The 18,608-nt window shown below is 45.2% G+C and overlaps 1 protein-coding gene across 14 annotated transcripts in view; it reads left to right on the top strand.

The window, feature by feature from the left end:
- EPB41L2 (erythrocyte membrane protein band 4.1 like 2) overlaps window positions 1-18,608 on the top strand; it is a 680,749-nt gene that overhangs the window by 556,312 nt on the left and 105,829 nt on the right. For all 14 annotated transcript variants that reach the window (XM_085611888.1, XM_085611891.1, XM_085611887.1 and 11 more), the window contains 2 exons: window positions 2,308-2,406; window positions 5,455-5,535. In XM_085611888.1, the coding sequence (XP_085468014.1) occupies window positions 2,308-2,406; window positions 5,455-5,535 (180 nt within the window). The remainder of the gene's footprint in view (window positions 1-2,307; window positions 2,407-5,454; window positions 5,536-18,608) is intronic.

Raw genomic sequence — 18,608 nt, 5'->3', positions numbered from 1 at the left:
TGGAGACAATTAACACACTATCCAAAATTCCTCCAGATCTTCCGTTGAGATTTGGTTACTGTAGGCTTGGGTGGATGGAAAAAAACAATGTTTTGTGAGCAACTGCTGAACAGGACCATAAATCATTGTCTAAAGTGTAAGTTAAAAGTGAGGAACCTTTCTGTTTATAAAAATGAACTCTCACAGATGTTTTTGTTAAGAAGAAGCTGTTGCTGAATATGCCGTAGTGTGATTAATTAATTTCTGGGAGTTTCAAACCTACCTTGGACCATTCAGAGAGGCCCCCGGTTGTACTATACCATGATTTCATTGAAAGGATGGAGGCCACCGTGGGGACGGCAGCTGCACCCGTCTCAGCCCCTCCCCGGTCACGTAGGCCTCAGAATTCCAGACCCTGCCCCCAACCCCCAGTTATGCAGGCCAGCGCTGCCCCCTGACAGCCTGGGTCAAAAAGTTCTCATGGGGGGGTTCCCCAACAGTCTCGCAAGGAGGAGGGAAAAGTATATCCAGGCTCAGGCTCAGGCCCCAAACACAACTAGGCACAATGTGTTAATTGCGTCAAGAGATGTGCACTCACTGCCGCAACCCAGGACAGGGGACTGTGCACTCTGCTGATGGGCCCGCTCCGAAGTCCAGCAGCACAGCACGTCCCCATTGCTGCTCAGGATGACACCTGTAGGGGCGCTTCAGGAGAGATTATGGTCAGTTTGCACCCTCCTTCCACTTCAGGCAGGTAGAAGGGGTAAGGATCTCCAACCCCGACTACAGACGGCTCCGCTGCTCAGGTTGGCTTCTCCAGCGGACTAGCTCTCAGCCTCCCCACAGGTGATGGCCCGAGCATCAACCACCGTCACCAGGGTAGAGAGTGCCACACAGGGACAGCACGCCACGGCCGCCTCCAGATCATCACGCCTCCAGCCAGGTCCACAGAGCCCGCTGCTCAGGCCCAACATGTAGCGCACAATGCAGGTTCTCTCCCTTGCTGAAAGGGAGACAAATGCCTGCCCATGATAGTTATCAGGGGCGCAAAAAAGAACGATCCCCTGGGCCCCAGGCATTCCGCTCCCCACAAGTCCGGCTACATTAATCACAAAGCGATGTACAGCAAACCAATTGCTCCGGATCATGGGCTGGGTTGCGGAGCTAGCCCCAAACATCTCCCCTCCAGCATTTTATCCTGCTCCGTGGACTATTGTGTACAGCTATAAACGCCTGTCCGGTGCTGAAAGTTGTAATGCTACGCCTCTGGCAGAAAAACAGTTTTCTAGGCAATGAAGTCCCCTTCAGCCCACAGCGTTTCACCAATGCAATTCTGTTCTCTTGTTGACAAAACTAGAATAAGGAAAATACCATTGCTTACTCATAACCGGTGGTCATTGCTGTACTCAAACAGGTCGGATTGACTACGGGCGGTGGTGCTGGAGAAACGTGACTTGCTCCAACAGCATTTTTTAGTGGACACGTAATTATGTGCTGAAACAATGCTGGCACATGCCTTTTTCTAGTACTCTAGTTTTGTGTTGTCTGATATTTATTCATTCATTCCATGCTCTGTCTCCAAGTTGGATTCAGCATTATCAGCTTTTTCAAACTGATACTGCCAAACGGTTAGTCGGCGAGATATATATATTTATTGTTCCTTTTCGTTACGTATATCTGCATCTAGGGGAGCTCTAAATGGTCAAGTGATTGGTATTGAATCCATTGATCATAGTCCTGTAATGTTTATAATTGGAGCCTGGTGTAGTGGTTTTACAAATTTATGTATACTCTATTGGTAACTGCCTTGTTGGAGCTGGCTGCGACGTAAAAGACACAATCCTGGAATATTCACGTTAGTAGTAAACCCACCACAAGCTTTACAATTGCATAACATAGTATGGTCTTACAGTTTCTTCTCTTCTCAGCTAGATCTCTGGAGGGATCACTCAAATCCACTCTTCTCCTATGGAAATTATTCAGTTTTTCTTATTGAAAGTACATTTGTTTTCAAATCGGTGTCAAATGTGTGGTTGCTCTCTCGTCTTTTTAATGTGTCTTGTAGATGAGTCACTCTTGCTTTAATCTTGCTTTAAATTAAACAAAATTTCTTAATCTTTAGCTCCTGATAGGATTCCTTTACACAGCAGGCAAATTACTTGCTTTCATTGTTTTCAAATAGACTGGTTTTTTAAATAATCACTCCCTTTATGAGGTATGTCTTTCCATGATCCCACGTTTTTGACAGCCAGCTTTCTTCTGGATTTTAATCTAGACTACTCTTTCAAATCTCTCTGCGTAGTTATGCATGTGCTTTTCTTCTCAAAGGCTGATGGGAGCGGAGACAGTGAGCCTGGTGTTTTGATGAGCGCCCAGACCATCACATCGGAATCCGTTTCCACCACTACAACCACACACATTACTAAGGTAAATCTACATGGGCAATGCTTTTGTCTGTTGTGTGAGTGGCATAGCAATCGCCCAACTCAATGATATTCTTTTCTGGGTCCGGTTTAAAGCATCTTTGATTTCTATGCAAGCAGTGTATTGGCATGCAATAGTGTATAGTTTATTAAGCTTTCATTGAAATAGAAGTACCCACGTAGAGATTGTTATAGTTATGGAAACGCTTTGAACAATAAAGAACCCCTAATTGCTAACATGTTTAAAAATGTCAGCACTTGTTTTGAATTAACTTTTTTTCTTTAAATATCAGCCAGTAGGTAAAAAAAAGTTCATATTGGTTTAAAAACTCAAAAAACAGATTTAAAACTTGATTATCAACTATTAAATAGAAATATTAGCAATAATAACAAAAATAAGTTCATCCAGTCCTGGTTTGTTGAACCGTTCAAATACAAAGTCAGTTTTTTATCTACTAAAAGCATTCTTGTTTTTAGTATTATTTTAAAAAAAAAACTTGAGACTACATATAAGATCAACTAGGTATTCCACATCATTACAAATTGGACAAGACATAGACAAATGCCAAAGGTTCCTCTAAATTCACCCAAGTTTGGTGTAAAGTGAATGGACAAATGAAATACAAAACGCTTCTTAATCTCCCATAAGTGTTGCTTTTCTCAGTTCTCTCACTACAAATCAGGAGACTAAGCATGATGACAACAGGGTAGTTGGCAAATAATGAAAGAAAGCAGGCCTGCGATGGCCCAGTCTGAGTACAAGGGTAATCAGATGTTTCCTCCTATGATCTTGCTAAAAACTACTATAAATGAAAGAATGCATATAGGTTTGTTTGCACAGATGCTTTTTCACATGGGCAAAGTATAGTTAAACATCATCGCTTCTGCCTAATGGAAATGAGAGAAACTCTAAAGGCAAATGACATCGGACACTGGCCAGGAGATTTCTCTTTCTAGTATTGTTTACCCATTCCACATATTAATCTGTGCCATAATAAGACCTTAAAGATCCACACGGACTCATTAATTGTTTAATTAATTCAGCTATTTCCCAATTTTGTTATTTGGAAGACGTGAATGTAGTTAATACTTTTTGTACAATAGATATCTTCTTCGGATGAGCAAAGATCTCACCATACCCTATTTCCTCAAGTGCATGATTAACATCCTCTAGTCATGCTTTTTGGGGAGTACACTGGCAGAATATTCCTTCGGATGAGTCTTTTTAAGGTAGTATTCTTGTTGAAGTACACATAAATCCATATTACAAGAGGAGTGCATCTCATCCTGTCCTGCCTACTGCATACATGAAATACTTTCTCATTCTCCATTGCTGCCCCACTCTGTTATAAATATTTTTCTGCATGTTTGATCTCTATTACATGTAAGCCTCTGGTGTGTTTGTTAGAAAAAGTTTTAAATAATTAAATATGAATGATAATTATATATTTAGAGAGAATTTCCCAAATTCGAGAGATAATTTTCCAAAATCTAGCACTGGTCTGGTACAATTTTTGGGTTGCTCTAGAGGTATAAAGTTTGTAGGATGGTGTCTGGGAATGTGCAGGCATAGCAAAGGTCACAGAGAGCAATATAGATGGCTTCCCTATGTACACAATCTCCAGCCTCGTGCTTTCCATCACAAGATTAACAGTTTAGCCCAGGCTGTGGATACCTCAAATGCTTGCTCTTCTGAGTGTGTTTTCAAGGTTTGTAAATCTATTTTTATAGTGTCTAGGTAACAGAGTATTAGGAGCCCAAATTTCCACATTGCTAACCCCTTTCATAGTTTCTTCTGGTAATTGTATTCATTTTTCAGTTTTATATAGTGTGGGCATGGCTTGAGGGCATCAGAGCACTTTACAATACACAGTATACAGGGTTACAACGAGCTACAGTACTAGTAGTTAAAGTTGAATGTTTACATCAGTGGACATGTACAATCGTTACCAGAAGAGACATTTACAACAATTGGGCAGACGACATGCACCTTCACATGAAGACAGATCAAGGAGCAGTAGAAAAAGTACTTGGGTTTTGTCGAGGGTGAATTAACCAAGATGTCTATCAAAAAGGAGGAACTTGTGGTCCTTTTTGAAGGTTGCTAGGCAGGTGGTTCATCAAAGTGAATGAGGCTGAGAGATCCAGATTCTAGTGGCGCTACCAGAGAAAGACCAGTTCCTGTATTGTTCTCAACTCAAGGTGGAGGGAGTTCCAGAAGTCGGGTTTGGGCATTTCTGGAACCCCTATTTGCTCCTGAGATTTTCGGTTTCTTGTTTAGATAGGGAGGTGAGGAAGAGTGCAGCACTCTGTGGGCAATGCAAGGGATTTTAAATTGGGCCCGAGCTTCAGTAGGGAGGCATTGGAGGGCTGGCAGGGGAAATGTGGTCACATTTCTTGAGACCTAGGACTAAGCGTGCTGCGGCATGTATTGTTGCTCCCAGTGGGCCTAGGTGAACTTTTGGAATGCCTGAGAGAAGGGCAATTCCATAGTTTAGTCTAAAGAGAACGAGAGATTGAACCACTGTTTTGAGGTCTTGATCTGGAATCAGTTGTCTGATGCCCAAAGAGATGCCTAAGTTGGTGGTGTGCGCTGTTGGCCTTGGCTGCTATGTGACTCTGAAGATTTAGATGATTATCAAGGGTGACGCCGAGTAATTTGGCACTTGTGACAGTGGCAGCGCAAGCATCGAAGGCGGGAACGTTGGCCATTTATTCTTGTTCTGGAGTTTTTGCTTTCGGAGGTGAGATCAAAAGTAACTCTGTTTTAGATGCCAAGTGTGGGTAGGCGCTACTGCACATGATTAATAAATATGAGGGCGTAGAGTATCTAAAATAACCTCAATTTCATTAATAAGTTTGTAGTAAACTCATGAGCTATCAATATTAAGTCAATAATAGTTCTTAAAAGTAGGAAAAGAACTGCTAACCTAGAGCTTTTCAAATGTTGGAAGTAAAACCCTTTTTGTGTTTATATTTTTAAAGCAACTTGCTCCTCTTTTCTAAATAAATGTATATTCTTTACATTTATTTTCTTTATGCAACTTTACAGACAATAAAGGGCGGTGTATCAGAAACAAGAATTGAAAAGCGCATTGTCATCACTGGAGACATGGATATTGACCATGATGAGGTGAGCTTGACTGTGGTCTGTGGAGTGCTTTTTAAGTCATGAAAGTGAAGAGAAACACTACTGATAGAACTTCTACATGTGATATTTGAAAACTTGACAAAGTGAAGAAATTTGGAGAATTAAGGGGGTGTGGTAGCAGGGAAAGATTGGCAAGAAGGTCATTAAGTTTGTCGTCGATTTATTAATAACCAAATGAGGTACGTGTTTCAAAGCAGAAGCTATTGGTGAATGAATAATATGAAGGATAAATGGGTCGTTAGAAGGGAACATATATTAAAAAATAATAATTCATATGCAGCGGCGGCTCCTCCTCCTCCAACAGCCAAAAAATGAAAAATCAAAGGAAAATGAACCTGTTAATTGTCGTTTTATTTTTCTGCGTAAAGTCACCTAGGGGGAATGGCCACGGGGATGAGAGACAGAAGGGGGAGTGGTAGGTGCACTGGTTGTTGGCAGGCCAAACCCTTATGCACACTGAAGATCTTTCCAACCCAGCTGCATTGCTGGGTTGAAGAGACCTGCAGGCACAGGCTCCCAGTCTCCCTGGGAGCGCAAATCATCAGCACTCAGGCCAATCCTGACACTGCTTTCGTGCAGTGTCATGATTGGCCCAGGGGATTCTGGGAGCCTGTGCCTGCAGTGCACGTGACTGAACCAGAGAGGAGCGTTGGAGTGTCAAACAGGTAAGTTATTTTATTATTATTTTTTTGTTGTTGTTCATCCAAGTCCCCCTGCCATGCCACTTTACCAGGAAGCGGCCGCCACTGTTCGCATGGATTTTAAATGACCATGTTTCGTGTGTAAAGGATTAGATAGCACATTCTAATCTGTAGCTAGATAAAGGACACACAAAATGCAAGATCAAGATTTATATCTGCGTGGTTATTCTTTGTTTAGAAGTAATGGGGTGAGAATAAAGGTGAAATGACTGGCCTTTATGTGACGGTACCCTGAAAGCAAATTGATGTAGAAAAGGCTAGAGAGACATAAAAACTGTGGTTTGTGGCTCATTTAGATGTGATCTATTGACTTGCAGCATAGAGCTAGATCTTGATTGCAGATTAAGTGTCACAAAATCACAACATATCCAGAGAAGGCTTAATGATGATAACCCTGATGTCATAAGTTGCACGTGTCAGCAAAAATGTCAAGTTCATTTTACTTTATTTAGACAGTCAAGTCCATTAATGTGCAAACACGTTTTTGAAAAGAAGTATGCAAATCAAACACATCTCTTATTTACAATGTGCTAAAACATATAAAACCTTATTGTATTTGCTAGTGTAAAGTGCAAATGCACAATTGCAATAGCATAATAATCCCAAAATCATTAATCGGAGAGTTCAGCTAGTCCACAATTTTGCCCTACAGTTTCTAAGACTGAATGATAACATTTGATTACAATTGTCAACGCCTGCAAAACCGCTTTAGTCGACCCTGTTATTTTCAGTACTTCAGTAATTTGTAAAGTGCTATGCTCTGTAGAAGTGAAGTGCTAAGTCTCATGAAAATCAGAAGATCGAAACAAACATTTCACAAGCCAGTTGACTGCTCTACGTAAATGGTGGTAGAAAGGTATAAAGATGGCATAAAAGTGGCCCCACATCAAGGTATGTATCTATCGTCTGAGCTTGTGTAAAATTGCAAAGTGCCATGTGCTTTAAACTGTCTTTTATCAAAGCAGAGCTATGAAAACAATTGATATCAAAAAGATCTGAGCAAACAAACACAGGGATTTTAACACCTTGGAACTCTAAAAACATGCAGACTCAGGGGACAGTAATCCAGAAGGATGCAATAAGCAACTGACAGTATGTTGTGTTGCTTATAGCTAAAGCATAACAATGAACAGTGTCTCAGCAGGTAATACTTAAGGAGGCAATTTTGTAAAGTAAAAAATATCAATTACAGTTGCAAAGTAAGTGAGGGAGACACAAATTTGTATGAAATATATAGAATGGTCTGTATTTCGACAGCAATCGTAATATCAGCAATATTTACAATGTGGGTGTTACCCAAACATTATTGTACACGTACATGCTCGTGCAGGAAGTGAAAGGTGCAAGTGACACATGAAAATAAAGTGAGAAACAGCTAAATAAATGACTCAAAAATTGATTCGAAGAGTGGTTACAAAACAACATAGCGGTGGTCAAAGAAATAATCAACTGGTTTGTGAAACCTTATAAACGCCCAGAGATGCGCTGAAAGGTCGACGGCATTTCAACTTGTAAGCAAATTGAAGTCATCATCAGGACCAGGTTACGTAAGAGATCGATCAGTGCTGTAGTGTGAGCATATCCACACGAGGTAGGAATTGACTCCAGTGACCAGGGTGAGTCAGTGAGGGTAATGAGGGCGTACCATGGCATCCAGGTGCAATAATGGGGGATCTCTTGTACTTTATAGACGAATATCGCGTCACGGGAAGGAGCCAATCGTGATCATGTTTTCTGATGGGTAGTGTCCGGCATCGTGAAAGGCGGAAACAGCAAAGACAGGGTCTTAACTGAGTATAGAAATCCGGCGTGAATCCGAATGCAGTCAGGGCTACGGAACAATGCCGAGCCCTCCTCAGGAATAAAGCCAGTACAAGAAGATCCAGCGTTAGTCTGGATGCAGACTGACATGGCCAATAAATAAGGCATTAGTATTACCTGTTGAGACATTGTTCATTGTTATACTTATATACCCAGGTCTCAACTGGGTAATTGAGTTTTCTCCTGCAGTCCTTTCTGTTGTGCTTATAGCAGCAGGATAGTTAGGGTTGTTGACTTAAAACAATCATCAGAGAAATTGTTTGAGTAAAGTCGAGGTAGAATGACAACCATACAGTAGCAGCATGACCGTATAGCTAAGAATACTCTTTTGTTCAGCGGAAGCCATCTGAGCTGGGATGGAATAGAATAGGTTCTTGCACAGTAAGTTGGCAACACTGCATTCCTTAGCGTTTTTGATGCTGTATTCAGGAATATTCAGAGACTTACTATTGTGGGTGTGGTCCTTTCAGAAGGAAAACTGTCGCCAAAACCGGCCATAACCCCTGATTGACCAGGGGCCATCAAAGGATCTTCTGCATTCATTTATTGCATTAATTTATTAAATAATACAGATACAAAGGAGATGTGGCAGTGTCTTCCAGTGCAAGCAGCATAAACAGCACTTGTTGGAGGGTGGTTGAGCCGTCCAAGGCGACAGTGGAACTAGTGAAGAACAACATTCCATCCATAATTGGCAGAACGTCAGGTTGTAATAGACAGTGAATGGTTCACTAAGGTACTTTTGAATCCCTCTTTGCTCGTAGCTGTCGATGAGTAGGTGGGCATACTTTCTTCTCTTTAAACTGTGTCGGTCCATCATGAAGAAAGCTGTGTGTACCACTTTATTTAAAGCAGTTTTGAACTGGCGATGAGACGAATGCACTTTTCATTTCAAGACCTTCAGTGAGGGCGTTTGACCAGCGATGGTGGGCCTGTAGGCTGCAGGACTTTAGTTTAGACCAGATTAGGTGCTTTGGGGATCCTGTACCAGGAGCTCGTGCCGAGTACATCTATTTCAGAAAACTGACTTAAATCTATGTATAGTTCGGCAATCAAATGATCTTCATCTTTTATTCAAATCTTGGGTTTTGGAGTAGCGTTTGCCAAAAAAATCAGGATAACAGTTGATTCCTGTCCTGAGGTGGAGCTTGAATGCAATGTTCTAAACAGTAAATTGAGGAAAATGTAATGGACAGACTTTTACAGTGTATGTGGGGGTTATTAATGTTTGAATCGGGTCATTCTGAGGTCAGTAGGAAAATGTGGAGGATCAGCGATATCAAAATAAATCTTTGCACAAGGTCTTTTTTGTTAGTCAGTAACAACACTTTTGTTTTAGTGCCGACAGCTCCAGAGCACAGTGAAGTTCCGTCAACGCCTTGAATCTCCTCTGGGGCCGTTTTATTGTTTACAGGCATCTCTATTTCCACCTACAGTCGGGATTTATGAAGCCTCCAACCCCAGTACAGTGATCAGGTCTCCAGAGTAGTCAACAGAACTTGCTGAATATAATTAATCATCCTCTGAACTTAGCGGTATCCTGCCACAATTGGTGATTTTCTCCCTACCTGGTCCCGGTGCTGTTGCTGGCCATCTACGCAGCCCTCCTGCCGCCGCCGCACTCTCATCTCACTGCGGCCGCAGAGCGTAGGAGGGACCACAGCCCCCAGGAGCCTCAGCGGCGGAAGTCCGCTTTCGTCATTATCGCGCACGGAGGCGCTTAAATTTGAACTCAGCCCCGGCAGAGCGGGCGTCCTCTGAACTTAGCGGTATCCTGCCACAATTGGTGATTTTCTCCCTACCTGGTCCCGGTGCTGTTGCTGGCCATCTACGCAGCCCTCCTGCCGCCGCCGCACTCTCATCTCACCGCGGCCGCAGAGCGTAGGAGGGACTACAGCCCCCAGGAGCCTCAGCGGCGGAAGTCCGCTTTCGTCATTATCGCGCACGGAGGCGCTTAAATTTGAACTCAGCCCCGGCAGAGCGGGCGTCCTCTGAACTTAGCGGTATCCTGCCACAATTGGTGATTTTCTCCCTACCTGGTCCCGGTGCTGTTGCTGGCCATCTACGCAGCCCTCCTGCCGCCGCCGCACTCTCATCTCACCGCGGCCGCAGAGCGTAGGAGGGACTACAGCCCCCAGGAGCCTCAGCGGCGGAAGTCCGCTTTCGTCATTATCGCGCACGGAGGCGCTTAAATTTGAACTCAGCCCCGGCAGAGCGGGCGTCCTCTGAACTTAGCGGTATCCTGCCACAATTGGTGATTTTCTCCCTACCTGGTCCCGGTGCTGTTGCTGGCCATCTACGCAGCCCTCCTGCCGCCGCCGCACTCTCATCTCACCGCGGCCGCAGAGCGTAGGAGGGACTACAGCCCCCAGGAGCCTCAGCGGCGGAAGTCCGCTTTCGTCATTATCGCGCACGGAGGCGCTTAAATTTGAACTCAGCCCCCGCGTCGCGGGACGCGCGCGGGCGGCGCCGGGCTAAGCCCGGGCAAAGGGCGGGCCGTCTGTGGCCGTCAGGGGCCAAAGGAGGCCGGGCTGGGCCACACCTCTAAGCTGTGGATTTTGGGTCAGTCTGAACTAACCTCCATTCGTCATTGACATTTTAATTTGTATTTGTCAGTCTTACGCTGTGCATAGAGTGTGTTCTTTTATCCTATACTGTTTGGATTTTAGGTATTTGTGTTAGGGGTTCCTTATTGAAATACAATCGCTGTTGGTTTCATTGGAATCATGGGGAAGCATTCTAAACCTACAGCAAGTCGCCCTATGACTAGACAGCTAGCCAATTCCAATCCGCAGATCCCTAGTCTCACAGCGATAGATAAAATGCTGCAGAAGACAATTGGGGTGGTGGCTACAGCCATTGAAAACACCGAAAGACGGTTGTCGATTACTCCGGCATTTAATATGGCCCCCCCCCCCCTGATGGATTGGCTGGCTTATCTTCATACCAGGTGGATCCTGATGCTATGTCATCTATGCTGCCCTCGTTTACCCAATTTCCGTGCGCTCAGGCACAAATAGATGAGCCTGAACAAGAGGAAGCTGGCCCATCATCATCCTCTTTCGTTTCCATAGTGGCCCCCATGAAGCAGGTAAAACTAAGAAAAAAAAAACAGAAATCCAGAAAAAGGAGTTTTTTACCAGCCTCCCCTGCAGACAGCCCTGCTCTCTCGGCCTTGACCCATCACTCTCCTACTTCTATCCCTCCGACCTGGGTGACTACTTTATTAACTGACTTACAGTCACACATAGATCAGTCCCTAAACCTCCTTTTAAAAACCCTGTCATCCAAAATTGACAGGTTGGTATCTCTAGTTAATACCAAAGGTATCGGGAAGAAGCAGATAAACCACGATCTATTGCATAACTTGGGTAATACGGAGGGTGCTGGTATTCAAGTAACGCATAACAACCCTACCCCCCTAAGCCAGACAATTTCACCCTCAAACCATGCAGCCACGGTCTCAGTCCAGCCTCCATTGGTGCAGCCAACTGCCACTTCACTCCCTGCTGGTCCCTGTAGGCCCCCGACTTTGCCCCGAGCCCCTATTGTTTCAACACGAGAACAGTCCCTTAGTTGCAGGGACTCAGCCCTTCGGAGTCCGGATGGGGATAGGATCTTTCCTCCTGGGGGGGGGGGGACCGAGTTCTACGGTGCCCGGAAAGTTCCCCTCCTCTTGTACAGCTTCCCCCTGAGGCAGCTCCCTATGTGACTGTGCTTACCGGAGTTCCTCCACTAACGAATAGTAGGGGGGAATCTTACTCTGAATTAAAAAACAAAGTCATCCATTGGTTGTCCAAAAATAGACCATTGGAGGGAGCAGGGAGAGGGGAGATCCTCTTTGTTTGGAGGGTTAGTTGGCTGGGGACCCGCCCAAAGGACATTGGTGGGGATTGTGTCCTGATTAATTTTAGGGACCCTAGAGTAGTAGGACACATACTGGAGCAGGGTAGGCACCACAAATCAGGAGCCATTGACACATCGCATTTGGGGTACTTTTACTCCATCCCCAATACTTTGAACCCGGTGGAATTACCGTATTTTCATCAGGCTTCTCATAATACTTGCTTTAACATCCCGGTTGAAAACCGTTTCGATGTGCTCAACACTGTGGACTGACCATCACCCCTGAGGCTCAGCAAGGGAGGGTATATGCCTTCGGGGGGGATTCAGGCCAGGGATGATATTGGTGTGGAGACGGCTCTCCCCTCGGCTGCATTTGGCACGGAGAGTGGTTCTGGGCCCACTCCTCTTTCATCCCCGATCTCCAGCGCCATGGAGGGACGCCCCGTGTTGGGCCCCATTGAGCATTCTGCTTCCCACCGCCCCCCCTCCTCCCTCCCTCTGGCTGATAGCCCTCCCCGTACACTCACTCGAAGACCTCTAGTTGGGTCTTGGAATGTGGCTGGATTTGAGTCCAAACTCTCTGACCCCGAATGGGGAGAGCTAATGGACAACTACGATATCTGCATATTCCAAGAAACATGGTTACGGTCCATACCATGGAGGGTGGGCTATGCATCGTTTTCGGCCCCAGCAGTTCAAGGGGCGAGAGGCAGACCTTCGGGGGGGTTAGTAGTATGGGTTGCAACACACTTGGGGTGCTCAGTAAAGTTATTAGACTCAAAGTCCCCCGACATTTTGTGTTTGATACTTACTTTCCCTGCTTCTTATTCGCTGGTAGTAATAAATGTCTACCTGCGTCCCCACCCGGTACAGTTGGGTCTGTCGATTCTGGGCGCCCTGGAAGATGTATTACATTCTCTTCCACCTGCGTCCCATAAACTAATTGGTGCAGATCTTAATTGTCACTTCGAACCCCTTTCTGGGATCCCCTCTCCCACCTGTGACGAGGATGAAAGTTATCTAATCCCAGACCCTATTATTTATCCCGCCAAACGTCTTACCCCTCTAGCCCTCGAGATTAATAAGCTTACCATTGCACATTCTCTGAGGGCTTGCAATGGTAGACTCTGCCCGGACGTGCCGGGGTCTTTTACCTTTAATAGACCCGGGAGCTGTTCGACTATCGACTATCTTCTGGTGAACGTGGAATTTTGGGGCCATTTGGCTGCCTTTTCTGTTATTCCACGGGTCGATAGTGATCATAACCTACTGTCACTGGAATTGGTCAACAAGATCGGTGGCAGTGGAATTCATAAGCTCCAATCACCATCAAATAGTGAGAATCTGGTGTTAGCGGCAGGTGGTAGACGGATCAGGTGGGCAAGGGTAGCGTCCGATGACTTAAAGCTTGCAGCTATATATAGCAGTGTGACTTGCTCCTTGGAAGCAGTCTCCCACCTCTTGAGCCCCACTGGGGATTTTCCGCAGACCCGCCTCCTCGATTTCCAGAACATTCATGAGGATCTCCTTGGCAGCTTGGCTGGCTTCTTTTATAGTCCTACTGCCTCAAAACCCAGGCCCCTTAGGCCCGAGCACTGGTTTAATGGTTCTTGTAGGCGGGCTAAGACTGCCTTGATAAAAGAAGTAAAAGAGGGCACCCAGTCTAGTATCCGGGCGGCGAGGGCCACCTACAAAAACCTGATCAAGGAGGCAAAATCCGAGTGGGAGGATCAAAGGTGGCAAAATTTATTGCAAGCCTTAGTAGACCGCGACTCGAGGGCGTTTTGGAACATTGTTCGAACGGGCACGGTAGCCAGCAGCCCTGCAATTATTCCTAATCTCAGCGAGGAGGTCTGGCTTGCCCATTTCCAACCCCTCTTTTCGGTCAGTAACTCCAGGGGTGGCCCCGATCCGGGCACCTCGAGGATTGATATTGCAATAGACCAGCAGGGCCAGGAAGAACTTGAGAGCCGATACTTCTCTCTTTCAGAAATAGAATTGTCCCTCAACTCCCTTTCAGTAGGGAAAGCCCCGGGGCTTGACAGGATCCCCGGTGACTTGTACAGAAGTGATGTAAAAATCTGGGCCCCTTATATTTGTGTGTATTTCAATGCCATTTTGCAGGGCCTTGGAATCCCGGAGACCTGGTTGGGTGCAGAAATTATACCCATCCACAAAAAATCTTCCCCGTTGGATCCAGCCAATTACTGCCCCATAAGCTTGATTGATGTTCTTCAGAAGCTGTTTGCCCGAGTCCTTTTATCCAGATTGCAGTCCTGGATGGAGGATCAACAAATTCTAACCTCCCTCCAGGCGGGGTTCCGTGCAAAGGTTTCCACCATCGATCAATTATTTAGATTACTATTGATCTATTGGAAGTCAGTCAGCATGGGTGCTGGTAACCTTTATTTGATTTTTGTGGACCTTCGGTCCGCTTTTGATATGGTCCAAAGGGAAAAACTATGGGCCCTTTTGTTAGAGATGGGTGCTCCCCCCTACCTTTGCCACTTATTTAAACGCCTCCACTCTGGCACCTATGCTAGGGTGAGATATGGGAGATGTGGGGAAATTTCTGGGCCATTCCCGGTTGAAAAGGGTGTGAGGCAGGGCTGTGTCCTGGCCCCCACTCTTTTCTCCCTTTTTATCAACGGGTTGATTGAGTATCTCTTGCGCACCGCTAACTTGGACTCCCCTGTATTGGCGGGGCGTAAGGTCCCGGCCCTAATGTTCGCGGATGACACGCTTTTGTTATCTAAATCTTACATGGGCATCCAGCGTACATTAGAGGCCTTCTGCTCCTTCTGTCAAATCAGGGATCTGGAACTGAATCTTTCCAAAACTAAATTTATGGTTTTCGGTTCCAACTCATTTAATTGCCCCCACCCTAAGCTGGGAGATGTTGAGCTGGATAGGGTTGCCACTTTTGAGTATCTGGGGGTGACCCTAAATGATAAAATGAATTGGGGGTCCCATTTGGCAAAGGCCAATTTGAAATTAGCTCAATCAGTGGGGGGTATCCTGAAGGTGTTTAACAATACCTCTTTTAAACCTTTGGGCCCCCCCATGGAAATTTATAAATCGCAAGCTAGAGGAGGAGCGCTCTATGGCGCTGAACTATGGGGATATTCCATTCCCGCTTCCCTCTCTTCTACTGAAAATTCCTTTATTAGGAGATTGCTGAAACTACCCGTCAGCACTCCATTAACCCCCTTGAGATGGGATCTGGGTCTGGTCCCCATAGAAGAGATTGCCCTGAACCGTCCTCTCCAGTTCTGGAGGCGTCTCTGGTCAACGCCTGAGTTGGTAAGCTATAGGTATGATCTTGGTGATATATTGGCAAGGGGAAAATCGGATAAGATCCCTTGGCTTACCTATATAAAGAACCTCTGCTACTTAATTGGGATGGGGAACCTATGGTCCGCCCCGGAAGAGACCTGCCGTGCACTTTCGAAGAATTCATTACGGGAGGTCTTGAAAGCATATCGGAAGGGAATTCTATTCCACTCCTCTCTGGGTAGGCTTACTGACACCTTTCTGGATATTAAGTTTAGTCCCCAGTTTGAAGTTTTCCTGGACGTTATCCAACCACCTTTGGCAAAGAAACTCTACATCCAGTTCAGACACGGCTCGCTACCGCTGAGGGATCTCACACATAGATGGTCCAATGTTTCGGATCCCGTAAGCACGTGTCCTTTATGTACTGTTACCTGTGAAACAGAGTTGCATGTTGTCCTTTTCTGCCCTTTATATATCATTGCAAGAAAAAAGTGGATCGTCCAGTTATGCAAGTCTAGGGGTCTCAGGGACCATAAGGAGGTGTTTAGAATCTTGAAATATGATACTACCCCACTGATAGTGTTTGCAATGGCCAAATTTCTCCTCTCAATGTGGTTTACAAGGTCCAAATTTATGATTTCTGCTACCCACCTCCCCTGATTTTAGTATTACCCACATTGCCACTACAGTACTTTGAGGTGTAGTGAGTATATCTTTGGCCCTGGATACAATTTTTAACAATTTGTCTCTGTGGAAAAACCACGTTCCTTTACTGTGTATTTTTATGTAATAATTTTAATGTTTTAATGGATTACACTCTACACAATGTTTATTTAATCTTGTTTTAATGTATATTTCTATTTATGTCTTTTTATGGTATTTTACCGAAATAAAAGCTTTGACTGACTGACAATTAATCGTATTGGCAGCAGACAGTTAAGTAATAACTCTCCTCGTACTCGGGCAGTTGATCAGGACAAGCCAATCCATTTTTCTACAACTGCGGACAAGACTAAACAAAACATCCCTAGTGTCCAGAGTAAAATGAATGAGGCCTGCCTTACCTTTTCTTTTTCTTTCTTCATCTGTCAGTGATTTCCTGGCCTCTGAACTTTTTGGACTCTTCATGATAGCCGCGTTCACTGTGTGGGTCTCCTTGCTGTTTCATTTCATACTGATAGTCTGTTACCATGGGGAGAAGGATTGGAGCACAAAAAGGCTGACCCTTGGCTTTTAATTAATTTTCATATTAACGAATTTGGGGGTAATATGAAATGTGTGGCAGAGGATTTAAACAAGGAGCTAGGCTCACTCGACACACGTTTGCACAAGGGCCCATTTAGTTTAATCTGGATGGGGGATTTCAATACACATTTGTGTAAGCATAAAGAGGCGAGGGTGTGCGGGTTGGATGACTCCCAGGGTAACCCCCTCTTCCATTTCACCCATAGTGAATACACTGAGACACTTAATAGATTATTCTTCTCGAGGTCCCTGAGTATAATTAATAACTCGAACACTGGCCTGGTAGAGAAAACATTCAGGAAGAACAACAGCGAGTCCACAATAGATTTCGTTTTAGTTTCCGCAGCAGCCCAAGACAGAGTGGGCGACCCAGCTAAACTGTTTACATCATATAGTGATCACGCAATCTTATACACTTATATGAGCATTCCCCAGATAATGGAAAGATCCCAACAGGTAGCGGGTGATATTGCACCAGCCAGGAAAAATGCATACCAGTTAAAGTGGGCACAGGTCCTGAAGCAGAACTCCCGCTTTATTAGCCCAAGTAAGGGACAGTATTTTACACTGTCTGGGTGAGGAGCTGTCCCCTCCTCTTCTAGTCACTCAGTTCATAACCCTCCTATCGAAATTGAAAGCTGCACTCACTCGACATAAGCCAGCACTTGATCTCCAACATAGCTGCTGGTTTGATACACTGTGCTCCCTAGCAAAGAGACGTCTTGTTACTGCCCTAAAATCCCAGCCTAGAGATGTGGCTTTGGTTAAAACATTAAGGTATGAGTATAAACAAACCAGAAACAAACACGTAAAAGATATAAGGGAGAAAGCTTGGGAGGATCTTGAAGAAGCCGCTATTTCCGGAAATATTAGGGAGTTCTGGAGAGTTATAAACGCCCCTTATTTTTAAGACCCGTTCCTGGACATGCATGTAGAGCAAGAGGTATAGATAGAGCACTTTAAAGGCATCTTCGGGAGAAAACCCGCCATGGAGCCACCTATTTCCGCTCCATTGTCCCTTCACACGAGACCGCTGACATTCACGATACACGAAGTCAGAAAAGAGCTAGAAGCTTGCATACCGGGAAAGGCCCCGGGACCTGACGGGATCCCAATCGATCTATTCAAGGACAACTATGATATCTGGGTCCCCGTACTAACAAATGTCTCCAATAGTATAGCGGTAGAGGGCCCCCCCCCATCCTGGAAGCACAGCGTCATAGTCCCTATTTTCAAGAAGGGTGATAGGGGCAGCCCAAAAAACTATCGCCCAATCTCCCTTCTTGACACAACAGCTAAATTAATGGGCCGGCAGCTATTAGCCAGGCTGAAGGATTGGGCTCTGGAACTGAATATTTTAATGGAGGCACAATATGGGTTCCAGCAGGGGAAGGAGATGTTGGACCAATGTCTCAACCTCTCGCTCTGCATAGACAAATACACAAGGACCAAAGTTTGTAAGCTATACATGGCCTTTATTGATTTGTCAGCCGCCTTCGACTGCGTGTCCCATCAGAAGTTATGGCCGATCATGGAGGAAATGGGGATAGTTCCCCAGGTCATCTGTTTGATACGCCAGATGTACACAAATGCTATCGCCTGCATGAGGTATGGCGTTAACGGGAAGTGCACGCGCCATTTTAAAATCGAGAAAGGGGTCAGGCAGGGCTGTGTCCTCGCCCCGTTCTTGTTTTCCATCTATACTAACTGGGTGGAGGCAGCCCTGTCCGGCTCAACCCCAGACGTGCCTATATTTGATAACCTCCCACTGCCAATATTGGCCTATGCCGATGACGCAGTCCTAATAGCTAGAACAGGAGTAGCCCTCCAGAGCCTCATTACAGCTTATGCCTCATTTATGACCTCCCTAGACCTCAGAGTTAATGAAACCAAATCCTTTGTCATCGTAGTTGGAGGCGCCAGAGGATCAAAATCTCCCCATTTCCATCTGGCCTCAAAGAAAATTGAAGTGGTTGATTCTTTCACATACCTGGGAGTTCTGTTCGACAGCAAACAATCTTGGTCGAACCTGTTGGCAGCAAGAGCCCTTGGTATAGAAAGAAGCCTTCAATCGATAAAAGGTGTCACTAAGAAGCTGGGAGCGAGCCCCGTAACATAAACATTTATCAAGCAAAAACAAAGGCGGCTGTAACCTACGTGGCTGGC

The sequence above is a fragment of the Triturus cristatus genome, chromosome 6, assembly GCF_964204655.1.
Source record: "Triturus cristatus chromosome 6, aTriCri1.1, whole genome shotgun sequence".
NCBI lineage: Eukaryota > Metazoa > Chordata > Amphibia > Caudata > Salamandridae > Triturus > Triturus cristatus.
This window is presented reverse-complemented; position numbering and strand designations above follow the sequence as displayed.